Source organism: Mesocricetus auratus, unplaced genomic scaffold (genome assembly GCF_017639785.1).
Source record: "Mesocricetus auratus isolate SY011 unplaced genomic scaffold, BCM_Maur_2.0 Super-Scaffold_100011, whole genome shotgun sequence".
Classification (NCBI taxonomy): domain Eukaryota; kingdom Metazoa; phylum Chordata; class Mammalia; order Rodentia; family Cricetidae; genus Mesocricetus; species Mesocricetus auratus.
In genome coordinates, this window is record NW_024429195.1 from 153,504 (window position 1) to 176,601 (window position 23,098).

Sequence of the window (23,098 nt, forward strand, 5' to 3'; positions counted from 1 at the left end):
TGGTGGCGCACGCCTTTAATCCCAGCACTCGGGAGGCAGAGAAAGGCGGATCTCTGTGAGTTTGAGACCAGCCTGGACTACCAAGCAAGCTCCAGGAAAGCCTCCAAAACAGTACAGAGAAACCCTGTCTCGAAAAACCAAAAAAAAAAACCCATAAAATTCTAAGCATTATTTCTGGGGGGGGGAGATTTTTATTATTTATGTGATTCTCTGTAATGATATACCAGATAGATTCTTAAACAGAAAACAATAGTTTATTATTTCAAGTTTTATTTCAGTGTGCTTTGGCTTAAAAATTAAAGTAATCTCAATTAATGTATCTCAGTTTATAGATGACAAGCTGTAGTGTAGACAGGGTGTAGTGTTAATTCATTGTCAAAAGGGTGAATATCCTGCCTTAAGTGACTGATAGAAAACAAAATACCTCAAAATGGCTCTATCAATTCTGAATTAACAGCATTTTTTTCTGAAATTCATATAGCTTAAGTTACTTTTAGCTTCCAACATGAATACATGTGGGTTTTAAAAGAATTGTATCATGTCCACAGCTAAGGGAAGTACAAGACTGCATAACAAGTCTCTTAGAGATACGCCTACATTCAGAGCAGGGGAACACAAATGCAGGCTCCACTGTGAACTTTGATGTGCAGGCAATAGTGATGTCACCAAATGATTTGAGCATTGGAGTCTTAATACTTCCATCTTCTGTAGAAACTATAGATGTTTCTATAAAGTCTGTTAGTCTACTGCATCCCAGAGTGTCCAAAGGCTAGTCTGTGAGCTTCTCCTGGACCGTGAATTAGACTCATGAAGACTTGACTCCAGGCAGGCTTGTCACTAGGCACCTGGGTGGGGACAGAAACCTGCCACCTTACTTTCCCTGTATTTCAAAAGAAATTAGGACAGTAACTTTTTTTTAAGTCAAAATGTTAGGAAATGTGATTTGGTAAAATGGAATGAGTTTATTCATGTTTTAGTCAGAACTGGAGAAGCTCTTAGTTTTCACCTTTGCTGTAGTATAATTTTATTAAAGCAACAAAAAAGATGAAACAAAGCCAGGAAATATGCATGTGTGAAAACTGTCAGGACTGTAGCCACCCACAACACTAGCATATGAATATATATTACACAATTTCAGGCTCATAACATATGAAGGGAAAATTTCATCACATCCTTCTATCACCCTGAGAGCTCCAATAGAATGTTTTCCCCTGCTGGAAACAGGCAGGAAGGCATTCTCCAGAAACAGACTTTTAGTTAAATGTCTCCATCAGAATTCTTTTGAAATCCCACCTTCCCTCTGTTCATTTTGCCTCCACAGTCTAAACCCTTCAACTATCCCTTGGTCCCCTGTTCCAGCAAGCGGGAAATACTCAAGAGAGACACCTTAGCCTCCCTTTGTTTCTGAGTATTGAAACGGTTGTCCCTGGAGAATTACAATTTCCTTCAAGGGAATCTCATTCTGGGGAAAGAAATAGTAGATGCCTGTAAGAACCAGAGGAGTTCGCCTCCCAAGAAGAGATGTCATACAACTGTCACACCTTGTAAGACCACCTTGCAGAGACAGTGATGGGTAAGCCACAGGCAGCATCACCCTTGGAGAGCACTGCTTGGCGATTCATACTTCTTGCCCTCTATTCAAACCTAGATCTTACTTCAGGACTGTGAAAAATTATTAGGAGGTCACTAGACCTCTTTATCTGTTCCTCCACCCAATGGGGACACATTAAGTTACTTCCTCTGCTTTTCACTATTATTTCTGTAATTACCATATTGTGGACAAGTGGCCATATCCAGCTTGGTTGGACTGTCAGGGCTCAGGCTTTGACTCAAACAACCATGGTAATACCTGCAGTTGTGGAAGAGGTGAAATGGTGCCTGGAGTGAACCTGACATCCTTCCCTGTTCTGAAGGTGATGCAAACCCTGAGCCAGTGACTTAATCTCTTTAGTTCCCAGTGCACTCCATCAAACTGCAGATTTACAAGATCCTCCAGTGAGAGAAAACAGCAAGCACCATGTCTAGAGCACAGCTTCCCAAAATACCACCTGCCATTTAATTAAGAAATATTGCCACAAAAAGTCAGTTCTTCAACTGTCAAATTTAGTGGTCACCGCCTCAAATAAGTATATTTGAATCAGGTTAAATTAGGATTTCAGTTCTTCAGCTACACTTGACATATCTGAAGCATAGTTGAAATTACATATACTTGGTGCAGATATAATATTTTCACCAGAAGATTCTACCGGACTATGCCCTGTCTGCTTGGGTTCTGAAGTACAAAGATTAAATACTAGCTTCTTTGAGATCTTTCCTTGGTGGCAGAAAAAATATAAGTCTCCTTGTTTCCTACAGCATCTCTTTGGGATGAACCTTGCTTGGCTCCAGTGCAGGCTTCGGAAACAATTTGTTCTACAGTTCTTAACTTCCATGGTTCAGAAGACTCTGGCTAGTAGCTTGACAGCATCCTGCCTCCCTCTCTGCACTGCAGTCCTTGACTCCCTTGTGGAATGCGGGACAATGTGGGTAGGTGCCGGAAGCTCCAAACTCAGGGTTTTACTCCTAAGCAAGGGCTTCACTGCAGCCACTAAGAGTGTGGGGGACACCATGAAATCCCCCCATGTGAACCCAAAGTACCTTGATGGCAGAGGCCATGGAGCAGAGACCAGAGACTGCATCTTCCAGAAAAGCAAGTGGCACCATCAAGTAGGGATCCTGCTTTTCTGTGAACAGCTAAGTGTCAGGCATTATAGGCTAGGAACACAGAATAGGGAATTCATAAGTTCATAGGGTTTAAGCTTAACAAAAGGCAAGGCTTCTTAAAACATGAAATGAAACCCATGGAAACAGACAAGCTGCATTTTCCCCCATTAGTGTCCCTGGTTCTGTGGCTCAGAAATAACATCTTCTCCATCCTGTCTGGGCTTCAACGGGCTTCAACTTTCTGAGTCAGACAGGATTGGAAGATGTTTTTTGATGAAGGTAGATGGGTTCCTTCTGCTTAACCCATTTACCTTCATCTTTGCCAGGAGGAAGAAATAAAGAAGAAATATAGATTTATATATGCCTTGATTGTTAACTGCTTATAAAAGATTATATGGAGGAAATATCTAAGCCTTCATTGAAGACACCAGCAGTTTTTAGCACACCACTTTTATCATTTATGAAAAGAAAACCACGGCTGGGTTTATTCTTTGTCAGGATTCAACCTTCTTTTTAATTTGATAGCAACAACAATAATGATGGCAATTGCAAATACTCATTATTTTGTTATCAGCACATGCATGTAGATGTTAGCACACTTGAACCTCACAATCACTCTGTGAGGTAGGAGGTGCCATCCAAGCACAAACAGGGGAAATTCACATTACCCCAAGTTTCCTGGCTCCAAGTATATGGTCCAGGCTCTGGATTACCTGTGGTGATAACACAGATCAAAGGCAGACATTATAAGTCCTCTCACTCTTATGTTTCCTCTCCATTCTGTTTTTCAAATGCAACCACTGTGGCTGTTTCTGGTTAGTTCTTCCAGGGATATTCTGTACAAACATGCATATCCAGAGGGAACTGGGAGGTCTTGACAGGGGATATAAATAAGGACACTTGTGTTCCATATTTATATTGAAAAGAGTCTGCCAGTGTATGTTAACAGTTTAGTACACACACACACACACACACACACACACACACACATACACACACACACAAATACCTTATTCATTGAATGTTAACTCTCCTGCCCTGGATGAATGCAGGGGACTCCAGAAGACATCAACTGGTGTCCGTGTTACAAGAAAGTTCTCGAAACCTAGATGTTCAAAGGATGAGAGAAGGTTGCAGGGAAGAGGTTGAGAGTCTGAGAGATGTGGCTGACCACCTGAGCAGAGGGGCAGCTCTGGGGTGACTGGAAACTTCTTCTGGGGGTGTTAATCTGCTGCATTCTCAAACAGCCTGGCTCTGAAAACAGTTCAAGATAAAGATCCAATTTCTATCTCTGCTCACTAGCATTGTGACAGGAGGAGGAACGGGTGATCTGGCCACCTCTCACCCATGTACACTAGGAGATATATGTTTTCTGACAGCAGACTGCTCTCCAAGTGTCCATGTGGGTACTAACCATGGTTAGTCTAGGAGAGAGCAAAATGAAGTAGAAATTAAGAGTGTCTGGACCTTTTTAGATAGTCCTTCTGCCCCAATGATTCTGCTGTCCCCTCTGGATATGACTTCCAGCTCTGACCCGGGTTAAACATCTTAGGGCTTCCTGCCCTGTCCTCAATTTTCTGCAGAACATGTTATGCAAACAGCACAGGACACATTCTCTTGGCCTCATTGACTGTCTGAGACACACCTGCCTAGGCATGCTCCAGATGTTCATCTGGTTGCTCATCCTCATCTCCCCATGACCCAGGTGTTTCACAGATCTGCAGAAGGAGCGGCAGTGCACAGACAGGCAACGGGCAGAGTGTTGTTTGGATGGTTGCTCATTGTCCATGGGCTTGTGGCTTGATGACTGTGGAATAACTTGATCCAGAAGCCCATCTGTGAGTGCTGGAGTCCAAGGCAGATGGCAGGTAGTAGGCTGCAGGTCGGTTTGCCCCAGCATTTGCAAGCATCTTTTAACAAGTCGGGTCTCAACCATTCTTTGACCCCTCAGTAGGGCGACCACTGCTTGATGAGATGAGTTAGACCTCTGAGTATCTTTGGTTGTCCTGGGCTTTCTCATTTTCTGTCTTTCTCCCTTACATTTCATTTATTATTATTTACTTTATTGTGTAGTTGGTAGATGGATGGTGGTCAGAGGAAAACTTGCTTGAGCGTGTTCCCTCCTTCTTCCACCGTGCTGGTCCTGGGAAGAAACTCCAAATTGATGGCAGGAGCCTTTATTCCCTGAGCCGTCTCTCTTCCCTTACTCCAGGGGCTTTCTCTCTCGGTTTAGAAATAGCAGCCTCCTCTTGCCTTCACTGACAGGTTGCAACCACGTCTACTACACTAGAATCTGACTTTAACGAAAGGCCTCTCACCAGTATTGAGTAATCTACTCGATTCTCAGATCCCCTGTCCTGCTGCCCACCGCTCCTCCTCCCTGTCTCCCCTCCAGACTGGCCCACGGGTTTTCACTGCCTGCTCAGCACACTTTCCCTGTTCCCAGCTGTCTCTTCTGGAACTTCCCACCAAGGCCTGAAGCAGCCCATCCCTGTCACCTCTCTCCTCTTTCACCTGCAGCTAACCTTTGGTGTGGTCTCGCTCTAAAACTAGAGGGTTACGAAATCATAGCAGCCAAAGACGACAAAACCAGGTCCCCAGAGCTGGGGTCGGGGTGTGCCGGCGGGGAGGCGCCCCACTGCCCTCTGGCCCCTCTCACCGCATAATCGGGCACACGCTCTCTGACCTGCTTTCCCGGAGGCGCCTTTTGGTCCTTCTGTTTGGACAGGGGCACCCGGGGGCGGAGGGGAGTGGCCGCCGCGGCCTATTTCCGCGAGCACCACGAACTCCATTCGGGGAGCTCCGCGCCAGCCTCCCGCATCCATTCAGTCCCGTTGGCTCTCGCGGTCCACGTCCATGCAGCCTCGTCGACCCCTGCCGCCCACGCCATTGCTCTGGCTGCTGCTAAGCCTCGCACTGCCGGCGGCTGCCGTGGCGCCCTGGGACCGGGAGCGCACCGATGTCCCCGCACGTCCCCCGGCGGCGGGGCTGCCACGCGGGATCTTGCAGCTGGCCGCGCGCGCTGCGCTGCACTTCTTCAACTTCCGCGCCAGCTCGCCCAGCGCGCTGCGGGTGCTGGCCGCCGTGCAGGAGGGTCGCGCGTGGGTGAGTGGGCCGCGATGCAGAGGGACACACGCAGGGAAGGCTGAACTCCCAGTCGGAGATCATGCCACGCGGGGGATGCGGTGTCCTCAGATGCTGCCTCCGCCTTTCCGACATTTCCGAGGCCAGAGATCCTTAACACATTAAGTTTTGATAAGGACGTTTGGGGAAACTGATTAAAGGGTCCCACAAACAACAACCCTGATTGGGATACCCAGTGTGGGTTGCTGTCGAGATGCCCACTGTGTACCCGACCGACCTATGACTTAAACTCTATGGCTTGGACCAAAGGCTGGGGCGGTGTGTCCTAAGTCTAAGCCAGCTCTCAGCATCGCAGACAAGTTTCTGTTGTTTCGTTCTGTTTGGTTGTCGATTGCAGTCTACTGTGTGTGGTGTCAGGATAAAGATTCCTCATAGGCAGGCACCACCTAGTTCTGGCGTCGTCCTGATCTAACCAGCCAGTACAGGGCCACAGCAGTGGTCGAACTGAAAGCGGGTGCTTTCCAGGTTGTGACTGTAGGTGCAGATGTATGTGAGTGAAGCTGTTGCGTGGCTCGATTCATCACACAGATTTAAAAAGTTTACACAACTGCAGAGTCCTAAAGGCAACGTGGCTCCCCGAATGTCCCACAAAGCCACAGACCCATGGCCTTAAACCCTATGTAGTGCTGAGCATAAGGTGTAAATCGGTGGGATGGTAAAGACTGTCCTCTGTCTAAATCAGTTGATGTTAGACGCCCGATGGACGGTCAGTCTTGTTCCTTATTTCTAGAAAAAGGCAAACTATTGTGACTGTTTCAAAACAAAAACCTTTACTGTCTCAGGGATACCCTTTCTGCCAAGCTCCAGCCTTCACTAGTTCTCCAGAGGAAGGAGGTCACATTAAGAGCTTGCCTTCCTCTCAGGGAGGCAAAAGGAGCCCTGAAGGCAGCCTCCCTAGTTATCTGGGAAAGAATTTTCTACTGAAACAAAAACAAAACAAACAAACAAACAAAAAAACCCAGACTGACAAAGTATACCAGTTTTTCAAAGGCCAGGGATCATTTGCCTTCATTCCAAGATGATTTTTAAAAATGATAAAATAGGGCTAGTGAGATGGCCACTGGGTAAAGGTGTCTGCTAGCAAGCCTGATACTGTCACTTTGGTCCTCTGACTTGGGTGTGGAAGAAGAGAACTAACTCCCCCAAGTTGTCCTCTGGCTTCCACATACTTTAAGGCATGCATGCATATACATAACAAATAAATGCAAATTTTAAAAAGCATCAAATACCTTTCATTTCTGTGCTTTTAGCCACCTCTTGGAAAAGGAGTCCTTGGCATCCTTAAGAAATAAACTAGCTCTCAAAACCTGAGGGAAAACCCATTCCCCTTGCCTTCACCAAGAGCTCTGGTACTGTTTATCATCTGTGGTAGTACAATGTCCCTGAGCTTTAAGGAGACCCTACTTTGTTGTATGAGATCTAAGACATCAGCCCTGTGAAACAAGTCCCTGATGCTATGTTCCTTTCCCCTTAACCCTCCTTAACTTCCTGATTTTTAACATTCATGTGATTGCTGGAGCCAAGGAAAACGAGGTCAGTGTGCCAAGAATAAATTTCTGCCATGAATCTAGTGAAACTGTTTTCCTTAAAAGGTTACTGAAGAAAGGTCCACTCTTAAAGATGATCAAGCAGGCTAGTGTTGAGGAGATAAAAGGTCTGACAAGGGCATGCAAAGGCCTGTGAGGGTTCCAGAAACCAAGGGGAATGGCTGGGAATAGGGGCTGATTCCTGATGGGGGATTGTATTGAGCTGGCTTCCTGGGATCTGCGGCAGGTCTTATTTATACTTTAAACTGGCTCCTGTTCTGCCCCCAAAGGGCCACACAACCTGGAGACCTATATGTAAGCCTTCTCTAGCTATCACCCCACTAGGGATGGAAATAAACTATTCTTCAAACACCAGGTGGTTATGAAAGTTGTATCATGTGATAAAGTAGGCAAAGTATCAAAAATATGAATTGGGGCAGTCCATCAGCCAGTAGCTATTCCTTGAGCATTTTGTGTTAGGCATTAAGCTAGATTTTTGTGGCCTCAATTCAGATATGGAATAGCATCCTTAGGAAAGGCAACTTTGGCATTATTTTTGCTTTAAGTGCTCAGCCACCTAAGAGAACATAAACCTTGTCTGATGGGGACAGCTCCAGAAAGGTGGCTGTAGGTGCTCCAATGACAAAAGAAGCCACAGCACCCAGGGGACACATCTACTATTGGTAGATGGACACTCTCAGAGTACAGTCTTTATCCCACGGGCACTTTGGTAGGATAATGTACTAGGTTGCTACACTGTATCTGTCCTTCACCTTTGAGCCAGGGGGAGTGAGTTGATGTCTGAAAGAGAGAAGTAAAACTCATAGGGACCCCTCTTCAATTAGGGGTGAGTATACTCCTTTTTTTAAACATAAGGGGCTGGATCCAAGTCAGTTTTTCAAAGTAAAGGTCCATCAGTAAGTTATAAAATCAATTTTTGTGGGTTCAATTGTTTTAATTTTTGGTTCCAGGGATTGATTCCACAACTCCATACATGCTAGGCACTTGTTCTACCACTGAGCTACCTCCAAAGTCCTATGTAATGAAATGACTTGAACTATACACCATGAGAGTGAATGACAAAAGTAAGATTGGTGTTTAATAGCAAGGTCCAAATATATGTGTATAAACTAGGTCATGAAGAGGGATGCAATTCCTGATGTAGACTTCATTCATTCAAACAAACAAACAAACAAAAACACGAAAGCCAGGGAACCAAATGATGTTTAAAGAGCTCTTCCAGCTCCCAGCTTGATTCTCTTCTTGCTTCCTGAGTCTTCATTCTAGAAACACCGTTGCCCTCTGGTGGTCAAATGCAGTAATCACTGTATATTATGGTTTAAGAAAGTGCAAGTCTGATTGAAGATGGGACCTTCCAGCAGCCTGTGTTCTCTGCTATCCCTACCTGATGTCACCTTGTTCCTGGTCATACACTACCATTCCGTGGCCACGACTTTTCTGCTACTGTGTGGTCCAGCCTCAGGACCACAGTTGGAATGGAGCAGACTCCAGGTGGTGCTGGGAGTTCTAAGGCTACTGGGTGTCCTGGGTCAGGCCTATTGGGGTTTCTCCACTCCTGGACAGTTCTGTGGGCACACACTTCCTAAGAAAGCCAACTCATTCAGGAATCAGCTTTTTGGGAATTGGTAAGTTCCCCATTTCCCATTCAGGACCAGACACAATTCAAACAGCTGGGCAAGATGTACCGGAAGAGGGGATTGCCCATGCTATATTCCAATAACAACCAGTAAGTACAAATGCATCCCTTTTATTTTGGCATAGGGAGGTTTAACTGGAGCTCCATGGGGGTCTTTCTAGTAAGAAAACTCACGGATCATTTCAGTATCCATTTTGGTTCATTGCCAGAACCTTAGAAAGGACATGAGCCATAACCCTCCACTCCTACCTTTCCCCTTCTTCTTCCACAATCTTGGCTCACTCACAACAACAATGAGTTAGAGAGGCAACCTCATCAATTCCTTCCAGAGCACTGAACTTCAACTTTGTGAGTGTGCTAGTTAGTCGTTTGTCATCTTGACACAAATCTGGTAAGAGGGAACCTCAACTGAGAAAAGGTCTTCATTCGATTGGCCTGTAGACAAATCTGTGGGAGTATTTTCTTGAATAAAGATTGATGTGGGAGAGTCCAGCCCACTGTGAGCAGTGCCGCCCTGGGCAGGTGGTCCTGGGTTGTATTTAAGAAGGGAGGGGGCGCTGAGAAAGCCACAGGGAGTCAGTAAAGCAGCATGACCTCTGCTTCAGTTCATGCCTCCAGGTTCCTGCCCTCCTTGAGTTCTTGTCTTGGCTTCCCTCAATGATGGACTATGATGAGAAAGTATAAACCAAAGAAACCCTGTCCTCCCCAAGCATAGGAAGCAAATAGGTCAGTGGGCATGACACATTTTTTATATACCTGCTCTTCACAGCTCACCCAACATTCAGTATCTGAATCAGGTAGTGAGTGCATTTTGAATAGCTGGCCTGGAAGCAAGTCAGTTGATTTGTTTTAAAACATCGGGTCACCCTTGTCAAGCCAGAAGGTAGAGCAGCAGCTGCTCTTGCAAGATTCAGACTACCACAGGTCTGAAGTAGGAGCAGAGTTTGTCCCCTGGGCCATACAGACCCAAGTTCATGCACTCCACAAAGAAAGAAACCCATCACTTTTCAATCTACGAAGCACTTTAGTGCAATATTAGACACCCAATTGCTACTCCTCTTGAATCCTTCTCTCCATTAATGTCAATAATTCAGAGTCAATCATTAAGATTAGGAAAGCAATGCATTATGTAGAACGTATCACGTGGAAACAAAAATTGGAGAATTAAAGAGGCTGCAATGCATATGCAGGAGGAAAGATAATAAAAGAGCAATATGAAGTCATGTTTTCTTTGTCTGTCAGTATAAAGCAGCCAAATCAGAGGCACCCCTGTAGGACCATGCTGTCTCCAGGCCTGCACACTGCCTAAGGGGGAGATCTTGTAGCACAGACCAGAACGACACACAGAGTAGCACACTCCTGCCCTGACCTGAAAATGCTCAGACAGACTACAGTCCTTGTCTCACCAATCCAGCAGAGTCTGTGTCTAGTACTGGTCATGGAATGCCAGTGGTATAAAAGCTTGATGTGGCTTTCATTGTCCCTTGCTCAAAGCCACCCAAGTGACTGTATTGAGAAGGCAAGAATGAATGCCCTCAACCATTCTGTCATACGTTGGTTTTGTTCATGTTTTATTTTCGTTTTCTGCATATAAAACCAGGGTGTTTGTAATCATCTGGTATCAATAGTGCCCCAAATAAAGACTACTGGTGGGAGGGAGTATTGTCCTTCACAGGAGTCCACCCTAGAGTCTTCCTTTAAGGCTCTTATAAATGGTTCCCCTGGAAATTGAATGCAAATATTCAATGCCCAAACGATTAATTTTTAATACTAAAAGATAAACAGCTTCAGTGACTGCTAAGCAGTGAGTCACTCCATGCATACATATAGCCAGGGCAGGGACAAGTCTTCTGGAGGCCATAGAGAGCCAACCTCACACTGGTTAAGCCTAGTAGCCATTGCAAGTGTCCAGTTTGAGTTATTTGTTATGGTTGCTCGGGATATCATTTGCTAAAATCATTTCCACTAAAATCAAGTTATGAAAGAGAATCTTGTGTGTGCTTGTAAAGACGACATCTATGAATCCACAGTCACGTGGAGGACACATATCCACAGCAAACATCACATTAGGGATCCCAACTAATTCTCCATATTCCTTCCTATCTCCACATGACAAATTACCATGCTTGTGGGTTCAAAACATGAGATACATTCACTTGCAGTTTCTAGAGATCAGAGGTCTGAAGTGGGTCACAGTGGGCTGAAAGCAAAGCCTCACTGCTCTGGAGGCTCAGGGGAAGCCTCGTTCCCTTACCTCTCTTTGGTACCAGCTGTGCTCCTTGGCTCATGTTCTTATCTCTTATCCTCCAAGCCAGCAAAGCCATATACCCTGTCTCCATAATAACCTAGGATAATTTCATCATAATGATTATGATATATTAGGATTATTTACAATACATAATGATTATTCATGATAATGATTATAAATGATCTTAGAGAAAAATCCCACTTTGCAACACACAATCTGTAAGGTCATTGTTTGACCAACCACACCAGTCCTGGGCCCCTTGAATGTACTTCCCACATTGCCAGGCACCGAGGGTTCTTGGGAAATGGCTGCTCTTGTTCCTCTTGAAGCCATGGCAGTCTTTCATTGGAACAACCTGTCTTCTGCCCACCCCCCTTTGGGATGGATCAGAATCTGCCTCGACTTGGCTCTTGAATAGTTTATTTTCCCCCTCCTTGTGGTCATGTCTGCCTCTTGGATTGCACTATAAGCTTCAGTGGGTCAAGAGATGTCACCTCACTTCTGCTCCTGCACAAGGCCTTGCTGGAGACAATTTTCAGGTAACTGTTGAACGAAATCACAATAGTGATGCTGAGATCATTGGGAAATTCGGAGGAGGAAGCCAAGGCCCTCTGCTCCCTACTCAGTGGAAAGAGGAGATCTTGCAAGCTGTGCCTCTCTTACATCTAGGCTTTTCTTCTTAGTCACAGCATGGGTCCAGAGAGGAACCAAACTGAGAACAGGTTCTGGCAATTCCCTTCTAGCTTCCTACCACAGGTCAGGAACTCATACCAAGATTCTGCTAAATGGAAGTCAACACTTGTTATGTCTTGAACCACTAAGCCAGGCAGCTACTGCAGAGTGTCCACAGGTAGATTCCTTGTACTCCACTAGTTGTGGCCTGTTCTAAAGGTAACTGACTTTCATAATATGAACTCAGTTTGTTTTATCTGTCCTTGCCTCAAAGGAGGAAATGCAATAATGTAATTCCAGGGCATAATATAATATGCACTCTATCCAGAACCCAAGAATGGCACAACAATTTTTATTCACAAATGCGTAATTTTTCTCCAACTAAGCCTGACTCATAAAAGTAACCTTATAAAGTGGAGACGTTTGCTTTTTTTGGAATAGCGTGACATTTATCTTTTCTCACCAAATATAAATATGGAATGGACATTTAGAAGCAGTGTGTTAGACCACTGGGTCCCGGTGTGGTGAGAGGGGAAACTATTACCCCTCTGAGCTCTTGACAGTATAACCTGCTTCTCAGTTGCCCACTGCCCCAGCATGAAAAATGTGGAAAGTCCTCAACTGTGTCCCTAAGACAAGATGATGGCACAGGACTTCCATTTACATGTGAGCTTTGGGTGTCTCTTCACCCAAGTTCTTGTGTTGCAAATGATTTTAAAGGAGAAGTTAAATTTGTAAACTGTGCTCTTAGGATAGATAAATACCTATCATTTATCTTCTAGTTCCTTGGCTTCTTTTTAATACTCATACCTCATGTCTCAATGATTTTTACAATAAGAGAGAGAGAGAGAGAGAGAGAGAGAGAGAGAGAGAGAGAGAGAGAGCAGAACGGAAGAAACCTGCATCCTTGGTTAGAGCCAGATAAGATTGTGCTCCAGATACAGAGGGAAATGTCTCTGATCCATTAGGATGAAAATAACTTTGTGGTTGATGATGAACAGCTTTTACTGAAAATAAGACCTGAATTGGTAGAGCTGCACTTATAACGTACTTTTTACTTTGAGATCCATATACAAGTGCTATATATAGCAATGACAATACCACGGTGGTGTCTTGCTTTCTGTGGTTTGTTACTGATAGTCAATAGCAGAGATACTAAGTGGAAGTTTTCAGAAATAAATAATTGCTAAGTTTTAAATTACGTGCTATCCTGATAGTATGAAATCTCATGCTAGCCCACTCTGTCTTGCCCTGTATGTGAATCACCCAAGTATCTAGTCCACCCACACTGTGTATGCTACCCTCTCACTCATCACTTAGTAGCTATACTAGTTATCAGATCATCTATAGGGCTTGTGTTAAAGCGATTTTATTTACTAATGGACCTAGAGTACAAAATGTTGCTTTAGAATGTTACAATTGTTCTATTTCATTATTATTAATTTTTGCTGTTAGTCAGGGGTCTTTAGTGGAACAGAACCAATAGAACATATAATTTAAGTGGAGATTTATTAGGTTTTCTTACACAGTTAGAGGCAGGATAGTCCCACAATAGCCACCTGCAGGATGGAAAACCTGTGCTGCTCATTTCCAGAACTTGAAAGCCTAAGAACAAAACATATCAGTGCTGTGGTCCTAATCTGAGGCTTAAGGCCCAGATAGTAACTATCTATGCAAGGGCATATTCAAAGGCTGAACAATCTAGTCCACAGATAATGGCCAAAGCAAGAATGCCTGCTCAGGATGCTGAATGTACCAGAACACAGTGTACACACATGAAATTATGAAAGAACAAAATTTACCATTGAAAATAGTCACTCAACTTCTTTCAGAATTTTAAATAAATTCTAAACAAAGTGCTACACAGATGAGGAGAAAGAGAAATCATCAAATGTGTACTTCCATCTTTGTGTCCCATCTGTACCTCTAGCTTATTAGACCCATGTTCAAAGTGTGTGCCTTCTCTGTTCCATTCACCACATGCCAATTATCCCCAGAAACATTCTGGTGGACACACCCGAAGAGTGCTTTACCAATTTTCTAGCCATTTCCCAATCCAGTAAAGTTGACAACTAAGATTAATTCATTAATACCTTACAGTGCCTAGTTTATTGGCAGTATCATAGGCCTGCATTAATAGGACAAATACCACATACAGTGCTTGGTATTACCTATATTTTCAGGCATCTAGTAAGGGTCTTGGAACATTCCACACTGTGGTGGCTAATCTCAGTTGCCAACTTGAACCAATATGGAATTAACTAAAACCTAAAGCACCTGGGCATTACTACCTGTGAGGGGTTTTGCTTGATTGGATGGTTGAGGTGGAAAGACCCACCCTAAATCTGGGCCACACCTGCTGGTGGCAGCCTGCCTAAAAGGACATGGGAAAAGGAGGCTTTTACTCTGTCTGCTTGTCTTCACTCTCATTGACAAGTCCATCCACCCTGATACTAAGGCATTCATTCCTTCACTGGTGTTAGAACCTGATTGTATGGGATTCTAACAGAACAAAGACTGGCTGAGACAGCCAGCCCCATAGGCTAAACATCAACCAGATTTGTGGCCTTTCTGTCAGGAGACAGCCGTTGGACTAGCTGGGCCATATCCTGTAAACCACTTTAATAACACCCAACTGTTCCACCCTTTTTGTTCCTGGGGCAAAGTTTCACTGTGTAGCAACAGGCAGTCCTGGAACTCACTCTATAGACCAGGCTGGTCTTGAACTCACAGAAATCCACCTGCCTCTGCCTCCATTCCCTGGCTACACCAAACCCTTTTTGGATACAGGGTCTCTCTACATAAGCCTGGCTGCCCTAGAACACACTTGTATAGACCAGCCTGACCTTGAACTCACAGAAATTGCCTCTGCCTCTGCCTCTCTGCCTCTCTGCCTCTGCCTCTCTGCCTCTGCCTCTGCCTCTCTGCCTCTGCCTCTGCCTCTCTGCCTCTGCCTCTCTGCCTCTGCCTCTCTGCCTCTGCCTCTCTGCCTCTGCCTCTGCCTCTGCCTCTGCCTCTGCCTCTGCCTTGATTAAAGGTATGAACCACCATGCCTGGCCTAAATCCCATTTGAAAGTCCCTGGAATAGACTTTCCAAATCACCAACACCTCCAGTTACTGCAGCCTGTCCTAGCAGCAGCATGGAGAGCACTGAAAGTCCATGGTGTGAAATGATTAACAAACTGAGATAAATGCATTTGATTATCCTGATTCATTTACTGTGAGAAGCAAATAACTGAATGGCTCTACATAAAATGTGACAATTTGTAGGAAAAAATAAAGAAAATAATGATTCTGTCTGGCTGCTTCTAGCATCCCTGGAGAAATTAACAAAAGAAAAGAATGAGCTCTGTGATTAAAATTAACCAACGTCTAGCATCTCAGGATACAGTAACGAAGGGAAAGAATGAACTCAGTAACACAATTGCCTGGCTCCAGATGTGCATAAACAGTTTAAAGGTCTCTAAGTGTTCCTTGGAAGAGAATCTCCAGCAGCTACAGAGCTCAAGTTGTAGAAAACCAAGCCAAAGCCCTCATCATGATATTGGCTGAATTACAACAAAAACTCAAATCCCAGCCTTAGAAGACACCTACTAAAAATAAGGTCACTAACTAGAAAGGAATGGGATGCAGTAACTTGGATGGAGATGTGTGGGAGGACCCTACTGAGCAGAGAATTTTGAACCCTAGGATTCTCAAGGGTTTATCTCTCCTGAAGAAGTGCCATAGCAACAGCATCAAGATGAAGCCCCTGTTTCAGCGTCATGCCTGCCTGCTTGCTACAAGGCTCCCTGGCACGGGAGTCACGGACTTTAACCCTCTGGAACCATGAGCCCAAAATTAAGTTCTTTCCTTTATAAATTGTTTTGGTCATGGTACTTTGAATAGCAATAGAAAATTAGCTAAGACACCTACACATAGTTCCTAGGCAAGTACCTTGTTGTAACAGGAAGCAAGAAATAAATTTTCTTTAAAAATTATTTTATTGCATACTGCCTTTTCCAAACATCTCTTCTTGGAGAATAGGCCATACTAGACTTACAGTTCATCAGTAGCTGCTGAAGCAGAAGGTGGACTGGCCACATTGATTTCTGAAGTATCACAGCTTGATCCTCCGGAGACTCTGGGTGTTTACCCTGACCACACTTTGAAATAACTCCCCTAAATCATCGACCCTAATGATGCCTTCATGTTAGTACTGAATGAACTACTTGTCACTTCTTACCCTTAAGAGCTTCTGTGCCGCCACCCAGCAGCTAGAAAGAACTTCACAACATGAGGTCCCAGGACTAGCAGCATTGTATCAGCTGGAATTTGTTAAAATGCAAGTTCTCAGACCCCACCCCAGACTGACTGGATTAATACATGGTGGGTGGGCCCAGCACACAGTGTTTTAGCAAGCCCCTTTGGGGCTTTCTGGTGAACACCCACAAGACCGGAATAAAGTCCTTAGAAGAGACGTCCTCTAACCTGGCCCCTGCCCAGCACTGTGCATCAGCCCCAATTCTACCCTGTGCTGATGGGCTACCTCTCCAGCTGGGCTTCTCCTGTGCACTGGACCACACTCTTCCCTGTCTGGAGCAGTTTTTCTGTCTCTTGCTTGTCTTATTCCTAATGTTTTCTGGCACATCGTACACCTACCCTGAGCCATGCTTCCATTCACAATTTGTCCAAAAGGGTCCCTTTAGGGCTCTTCCTACAGTCTCAGAGCATCTTTAGGTCCAAGCTGTTGGGAATTGTATCACCTCCTCCCGACGGGATCTGTTTTAGTCCTAACACAACTTGTGAATGTTCCCTTACTGTAAAGAGAGTCTCAGAAGATGCAATCGAGGGACAATGAGGTTATACTGTATTAGCTGGACCTTAAATCCAGTGATTGTTGTCCTTATAAAAAGGACCATGAGAAGGTACAAACGGAGAAAAGAACATCATTCCAGGCCAGAGGCAGAGGCTGTAGTGATGCAGTTGTAAGAACATCATTCCATGCCAGGGAATGGAATCCACCACCTGTGCCAGGAAGAGGCAAAGGTGGGTTCTACCAGCAGTCTTAAAATAGCTGGTCTTGCTGATCGATTGACCCCGGACTTCCAGCCTTCAGAACTGTGAGAGGAAAACTGCCTGTTGTTTTTAGTCACCCTGTTTGTGGTCCTTTGCTATGAAACCCAAGCAAACTAGCACACAGGCCCTCCTTGGCTACTGTCTCCTCAGACCAAGGATTCGTTCTGCCTTTCCTCATGCACGCACAGCAGCAGCAGGCTTGCTGTCACCCTTTTCTTGAAAGGGGCTGAGGGATCTGCTTTTCCAACTTCTGTGCTTGCAGTCTTGGGAGGATAGGCTCTGGATAGGTCACATGCTACAACTGATGGCTCTTGACAGGCTAATTCTTTGTTTTGGGACAAGTTGCCTGTTTCTTCATTTATAAAATGGCAATAGTGAAATATCTACCTCAAGGCTTTGTGATATAAGTTCCTACACAGGATCTATGTGAAGTCAGGAGAGGCATAGAATGAGAGTGATACACACACACACACACACACACACACACACACACACATACGTATGTGTATATATATACATATGCATATATATATATATATATGGATAGGTGGCAAGACAGACAGACAGACAGACAGATAGATGAACCTGGTTGATTGTAGTAGGTACAGATCTAAATTCACTCCCTCCCAGTAACTTGCAGGATATCTTTGTACTTAAGTACTAAATAAATGCTTTGTATTGATTTGATAGGGATCTGAGGAGTATTGCTCTTGCCAAAAAGGAAAGATTGGTGTAGGATGATGAATCTAGTTCTTTGCAGGCACCCCATTGTATGTTTTCTCAAACAGAATTTTGAAAGCAGCCCCACACCCTCCCAAAAGACTGGAAGTCAAGCCCAACAAAGTCAAGGTGCTGAGCAATTCCCAGAAGCCAGAAGGACAGTACAACCAGGAAGGGCAGACACAACTCTTCTCATGGCCACTGGGGATCAGGAACTAAGGGATCTACAAGCTAAATGTACAAAGCCCAGACTCCATATAAACTCTTCACCACTGGTGGTCCAGATTGTAAAGCATTACCTTCTAGGCTGTAGCACATAAACTCTCCTTTCACACAGAATTAATTACTGCAGAAGTCTGCAGTAGTGAGCTACTAATTCATTTGTGTTATAGTCTACTTGCTTTGTTTGCCTAGGCTACTTGCTTTGTTTGCCTTTTCTTAGCAAAGAACTTTATTCTGGAACACATGGAAATAATGCACTTCTGGCTCTGTTTAAGAAAGTGGCACGGCATCCTCATGTGTTTTGCAGATGGTCAGTTTGGGTGGTATGGGATATTGGGTGTTAGATACTCAGATCTTCCCTGCAGTCTACTCCCTGTGGTGGTGAAGGTGGGGCTGGCTCGCCTCTGCACCGCGTTGAATTCAGCTCTTTTAAAATGAATTGAATGTTTTCAGTTTTTTACATCACACATGTAGAAGCCCATTGTGCAAGATGCAGAGAGACTGCATGATGGGCAAGAGGGGGGCGGTCAAGTTGACCATGAAGGGTTATCCCAGGACCTGGGAATTAGGTCAGATTCAAAACCTTGCATTGTGTTTACCACATGCCTGGATCTAGTCACTCTAACAATGAGAAAACTATTGAAAACGTAAACCTAAGCCATGGGGTGGGGCACCTGTACCAAGTCACTTTGGGTTGGATTCAGGTTGTTAATACTTTTGTGTCTTTTTAAAGGCCTGTCTGTAAATTTATCTAGGAAAGATATGGCAATGGGGTGTTAAGGAAGCAACTTTCTGGTTCAAGGTTCATAGTTACTTTTCCTTAGTGGTGAGGGAGAAATTGATCCCACTGGCAGCAATTTCCAAATGTAAGCTGCATATTCTATTGGTAACCATTTTTAAAGGAAATTATATTGGTTTGTGTACAAATCAAGGTTTTTAGGATTTGTCCATGTTGCCATGTTTGTGCCTACTTTGTTCCCTAGGATTCCTGTGTAATACTCCATGAAGGCATCCCCACAGTAGGTGCTCACTTACACCTACATACCACATCGTGCCTCAGTGAACACACTCATGAGTCAGTCCCTCATCAGTCTGCTCACAGCTTCTTTGAGATATCCAGAGCAGGATTTCTAGACTGGAGAATGACTATACAGATTTGGTTTGATTAATTATGAAGATTTCTGACAGCCAGGCTGTACCAGGCTAGCCTCCCACCAGCCAGGCAAGGCATTTGTAACCCCAAGTCATGACCTGCAATGGATCTCATCTATCTTCCCATTGTTAATAGTCTAGAGGCTGTATAGTGGCAACTCTCGGTTTCTTCACTTTGCATTTCTTTCAGGCCTTCAGTGCTGCCTTAACATACTTAACTCATGGAGAGGGTTTACAAGGAGTCTGTCACTGTTTACAAGTTGTCTAATGTCTGCTGTTCTGCATGCATGAGCATCTCAAATGACCTTTGATGTTCCCATGTTGTCTCAATGTAAAATATGTTTCTGGTGTTGAATTATGGTCACTCATCAGTTAACAATGGAAATGTGTGCTAAGAACTACACTGTTAGGCCGTTTGTCCTTGAATGAACATCAGAGTGTGTCATCACACAAAGCTAGATGGTACTGTCATTCAGTGTGACTCATTAATGCAACCAAGAGATGCATGAAGACAAACTGTGTGCAGCTGCTGCCAACCTAGCACATCATGGAGTTCTGCCACAAACTCCTTTTTATAAGTAGAATACCCTCTAAAATGATTATGTCACAACAGGCCCATAACCTGGAAACATAGTAATTTATTATCAAGGGTCACACATTTTATATAATTTGATAGGCTACACTTTTAAGATTTTAATTTGTGTGTGTGTGTGTGTGTGTGTATGTCCAAGTACCCATGGAAACCAGAAGAGAGCATCAGATCTTCTGGATCTGGAGTTACAGGTGCTGTGAACCAGCTGATATGGCTGCTAGGATCCGAACTGAAAGAGCAGCCAGTGCTCTTAACCACTGAGCCATTTCCCAAGCTCCTTGCACTACATTTTTTTATATAACTAACAGAATGGCATAATAATTTTATAGAACTACATATATGTGGCCCATGGTTGACCAACTATCACTGTGCATAACATTTTGTAACTTCTTTTTAAAATTTTAGACTTACTTATTTGTGTGTGTGTTTTGTGTGTTTTTCTGTGTACTACATGCATGCCTGAAGCACACATGTCATAAGAGATTGTCAGAGCCCCTGGAGTTAAGGATAGCTGTGAACCACGTGGGTACTTGGAATTGATCCTGAATCCTCTGTAAGAGTAGCCAGTGCTCTTAATCATGAAACCATCTCTACAGCTCCCCGTGTACCTTCTAATGGGACTTTTATCAGTCCATCATGCACTTCTGTCCACATTTGTGGTCCCTGCCTTGGCTCAAGCCCCTCCCCACTGGCATCCCCTCAGGAAACCTCCTGAACACTCCCATCCTCCCATCCTCCCTCCCTGCAGTGGGTATCCCCCTCTGCTCTCCCACTGGAGACCTTCTTAAAGTCCCCCCACCCCCATTCTGTAGTCATCCGGGCAGCCCTAGCCCACCTGGTCAACTTCTTAGGCACTGACTCTAGATTTTCTGTCTTCCAGTTCTCCTGGCTACTCCCCAGGCCCTTTTGTTAAAATAAAACAAGTGGAAACCTTGGCAGATTCCATGGCAGGCGAGGGACACACAAGCCAGGCAGACAACTTAAGTGAGAAGTTTTATTAGAAAGGGAAGGGAGGGGGAAACGAAAGAGAAAAGAGGTAAAGAGACAGAGAGACAGAGAGAGGACAGCAGAGAAGAGGGAGACAGGAAAAGTCCTGTCTACTACTTCAGGGGAACAGTGGGAAAGAGAGAAGTGGGTGGTTATTTTTCTTTTTAAATGTCCTTTGCTTCTGTGTAGAGACTGCTTCGTGATGCAGCTGCCATGGAATCCTGGGTTGACCAGGGTACTGTCTGAGTGCCATCTGCCAGGTGACAGGGAGCAGGTCAGCATAATGCCTGAATCCTTACACCTTCAGCCTCCTCCCTCTGTCTGAGAACACTCCACTCCAGTTCCTCACCAATCTTCAGAGTTGAACTCAAATGTCACCTTCAGTTCCCTAGACTGGCTCCTTTAGCCTTTCAAAGCTCATAAGTCAACTCTAGTCAGACAATCATGTCTATAGTGTCATGTAAATGAGTCATTTTTGTTCTAGGCTACCTAAGGGCAGACAATGGTATTGTTTTGCCTGATTTCCCCTCACCTAGCACAGGGTTTGGGGTAAGGCAGAGCTCTGTAATCCTGGAACCAGTGTCTGGGAAGAGCAAAGGCTGTCTGCCAATCAAAGGTGGCCCAGCCTTGTAGGGCTTATCTCACATGGGCCAGCAAAGCAGCTTGTGACTTGGGTAAGGAAGAAGGAGAGGCTTTGGGGAGATTAGATAAGAGTGACAGCCTTGATACATGATAAAGGACAACTAAAAAGTACTAAACTCCTATTTGAGATGAAAAGCAGAGTCTTTCAAGGGTGCCTAGTTAAAATAAGCTGATCCAATCAACAAAGAAAGAAACACTTCAGAGAGGGATTGGCTCAGCTTATGAAGGGAGCAGGTGAAAGTACCTTGTCCTAAGTATTGCCATTTTGACACCTATAAGGTGAAGGTTCCCAAGCCCTGGGGGAGCAGAGAACTTTCCAATGACTGACCAAGCTCCTCCATAAACAATAGAAACAGTCTGCTATGCCCCTAGTTCTCTAAGACATGACTGCTCCTAACGAAAGAAAGAACAAGTGAATCTGATTGGTTGGGCTGAAAAGCTCCCATTCTGCATCTATTGACAATGATGCAACACACAAGGAAAGTCCCTGGTCTGTGATTCCTGACTGGGGAAATTTTTCATTGTAACTTGGCAACAAATGTTTGTGATTTTCATGCTTATAAACCCCACTTCTGCCCCTGCTCCGGGCTGCCAGGAAAAGCAAGACTCCTGAGTCCTTGTCCTGAAGCCCTACTCTATCAGCCACCCCACTTACATGGTGATTTATTAAAGCTCTTGGAACCGGTAAGTGTTGTCTCTCTCCTTCCGTGTGGTGCACAACAGGCTAAGTGAGTCTTGATGAACGTAGCCATGGTTGTCACTTCCCCCATCCTGCCAAAGAATAGTTTACTGGAACCTCACTTAGCTTCATGTGTTTCCAAAAACCTGGTAATTCAAATACTATCTTACGGTCCCCTGTTGCCTTTAATCTGGACTCTCCAAGGTAGAAACGGGTAGATCTCTGTGAGTTTTAAACAGTGAATTCCAGACTAGCCAAGGCTACAAGTGAGACCCCCATCTCAAGCAAATAACAAGCAAATTAAATGTGTAGTATTATTTAAGAATAAGGAAGACCCTCAAGAGTGCTTCTGTCTGGTAAATCAGCAGCCCCGATTCGTTGTTGACATGAGGGGATGTTCCTCTTGCCTTTTCTCTTTCTCTGTGTCATCCCTGGAATATCTCATCCATTTCTACATTTCAGCCGCCTCTGTTAAGTCCTCCTGCATACTTCAGATGCTTCTGATCTGGCTTGGCTCCCTCCCCCCACCTCTTCTCTTAAAGGGCTCCCCATCCATTTCTGCCCCCCTCATCTGGAAACCTGAGGGAAGTTCTGGCTCCCACAGATACAACTGCACTTGGGAATACAGCACCCAGGAGACATACCAGGCCCAGGGCCAGATCCTCAAGGTCACATGTGGGACCAGGGACCAGAGCCAGGGCAGCAAGCTATAAAAGCCTAGAATCTGTGGGTAAGGAGGATTGCCTTTTGTGGGCTCTGACCATCCCCCCCAATATGTTAACTCCTACCCTTTGTTTCCACATTTATGTCTAGCTAATAATGGCTCCAGAGTTAGTTCAGGAGGGGTGTGGTGGCTTGGTGAGTATAAGTGCTTGCCAATGTTAATCCAACTAGGCAAAAATAAGGCCACTATCACAATTTTTGAGCCAAATTTAAAGCAAACTTTATTAAATACTGGCAAAGACCATAGATACTGACCAGATCCATACCCGGGATTCCAAGAGTATAACTCTGAATTACATTAGGCAGGGGCTTATAAGACTACGTACTTCCTGCCTTCATCCAGTCAGAGACAAGTATACATCCTGATGTACTT

The 23,098-nt window shown here is 44.6% G+C and overlaps 1 protein-coding gene and 1 long non-coding RNA gene across 3 annotated transcripts in view; one reads left to right on the plus strand and one right to left on the minus strand.

Moving 5' to 3' along the window:
* Positions 1–230: 230 nt before the first annotated feature.
* On the minus strand, positions 231–5,285 carry LOC121143138. 2 transcript variants are annotated; one of them, XR_005880239.1, is made up of 4 exons: positions 4,349–5,285; positions 3,713–3,808; positions 2,638–2,754; positions 231–845 (listed from the first exon to the last, which is right to left on the minus strand). It is a non-coding gene; the product is annotated as an uncharacterized LOC121143138 (long non-coding RNA). The 2 variants fall into 2 exon arrangements; XR_005880238.1 differs by having other exon boundaries at positions 231–880.
* A 125-nt stretch (positions 5,286–5,410) lies between these two features.
* Rarres1 (retinoic acid receptor responder 1) overlaps positions 5,411–23,098 on the plus strand; it is a 37,067-nt gene continuing 19,379 nt past the window's right edge. Inside the window, exon 1 of the mRNA XM_040754320.1 lies at positions 5,411–5,808. Coding sequence (XP_040610254.1) covers positions 5,560–5,808 — 249 coding nt within the window. The 5' untranslated portion in view covers positions 5,411–5,559. The remainder of the gene's footprint in view (positions 5,809–23,098) is intronic.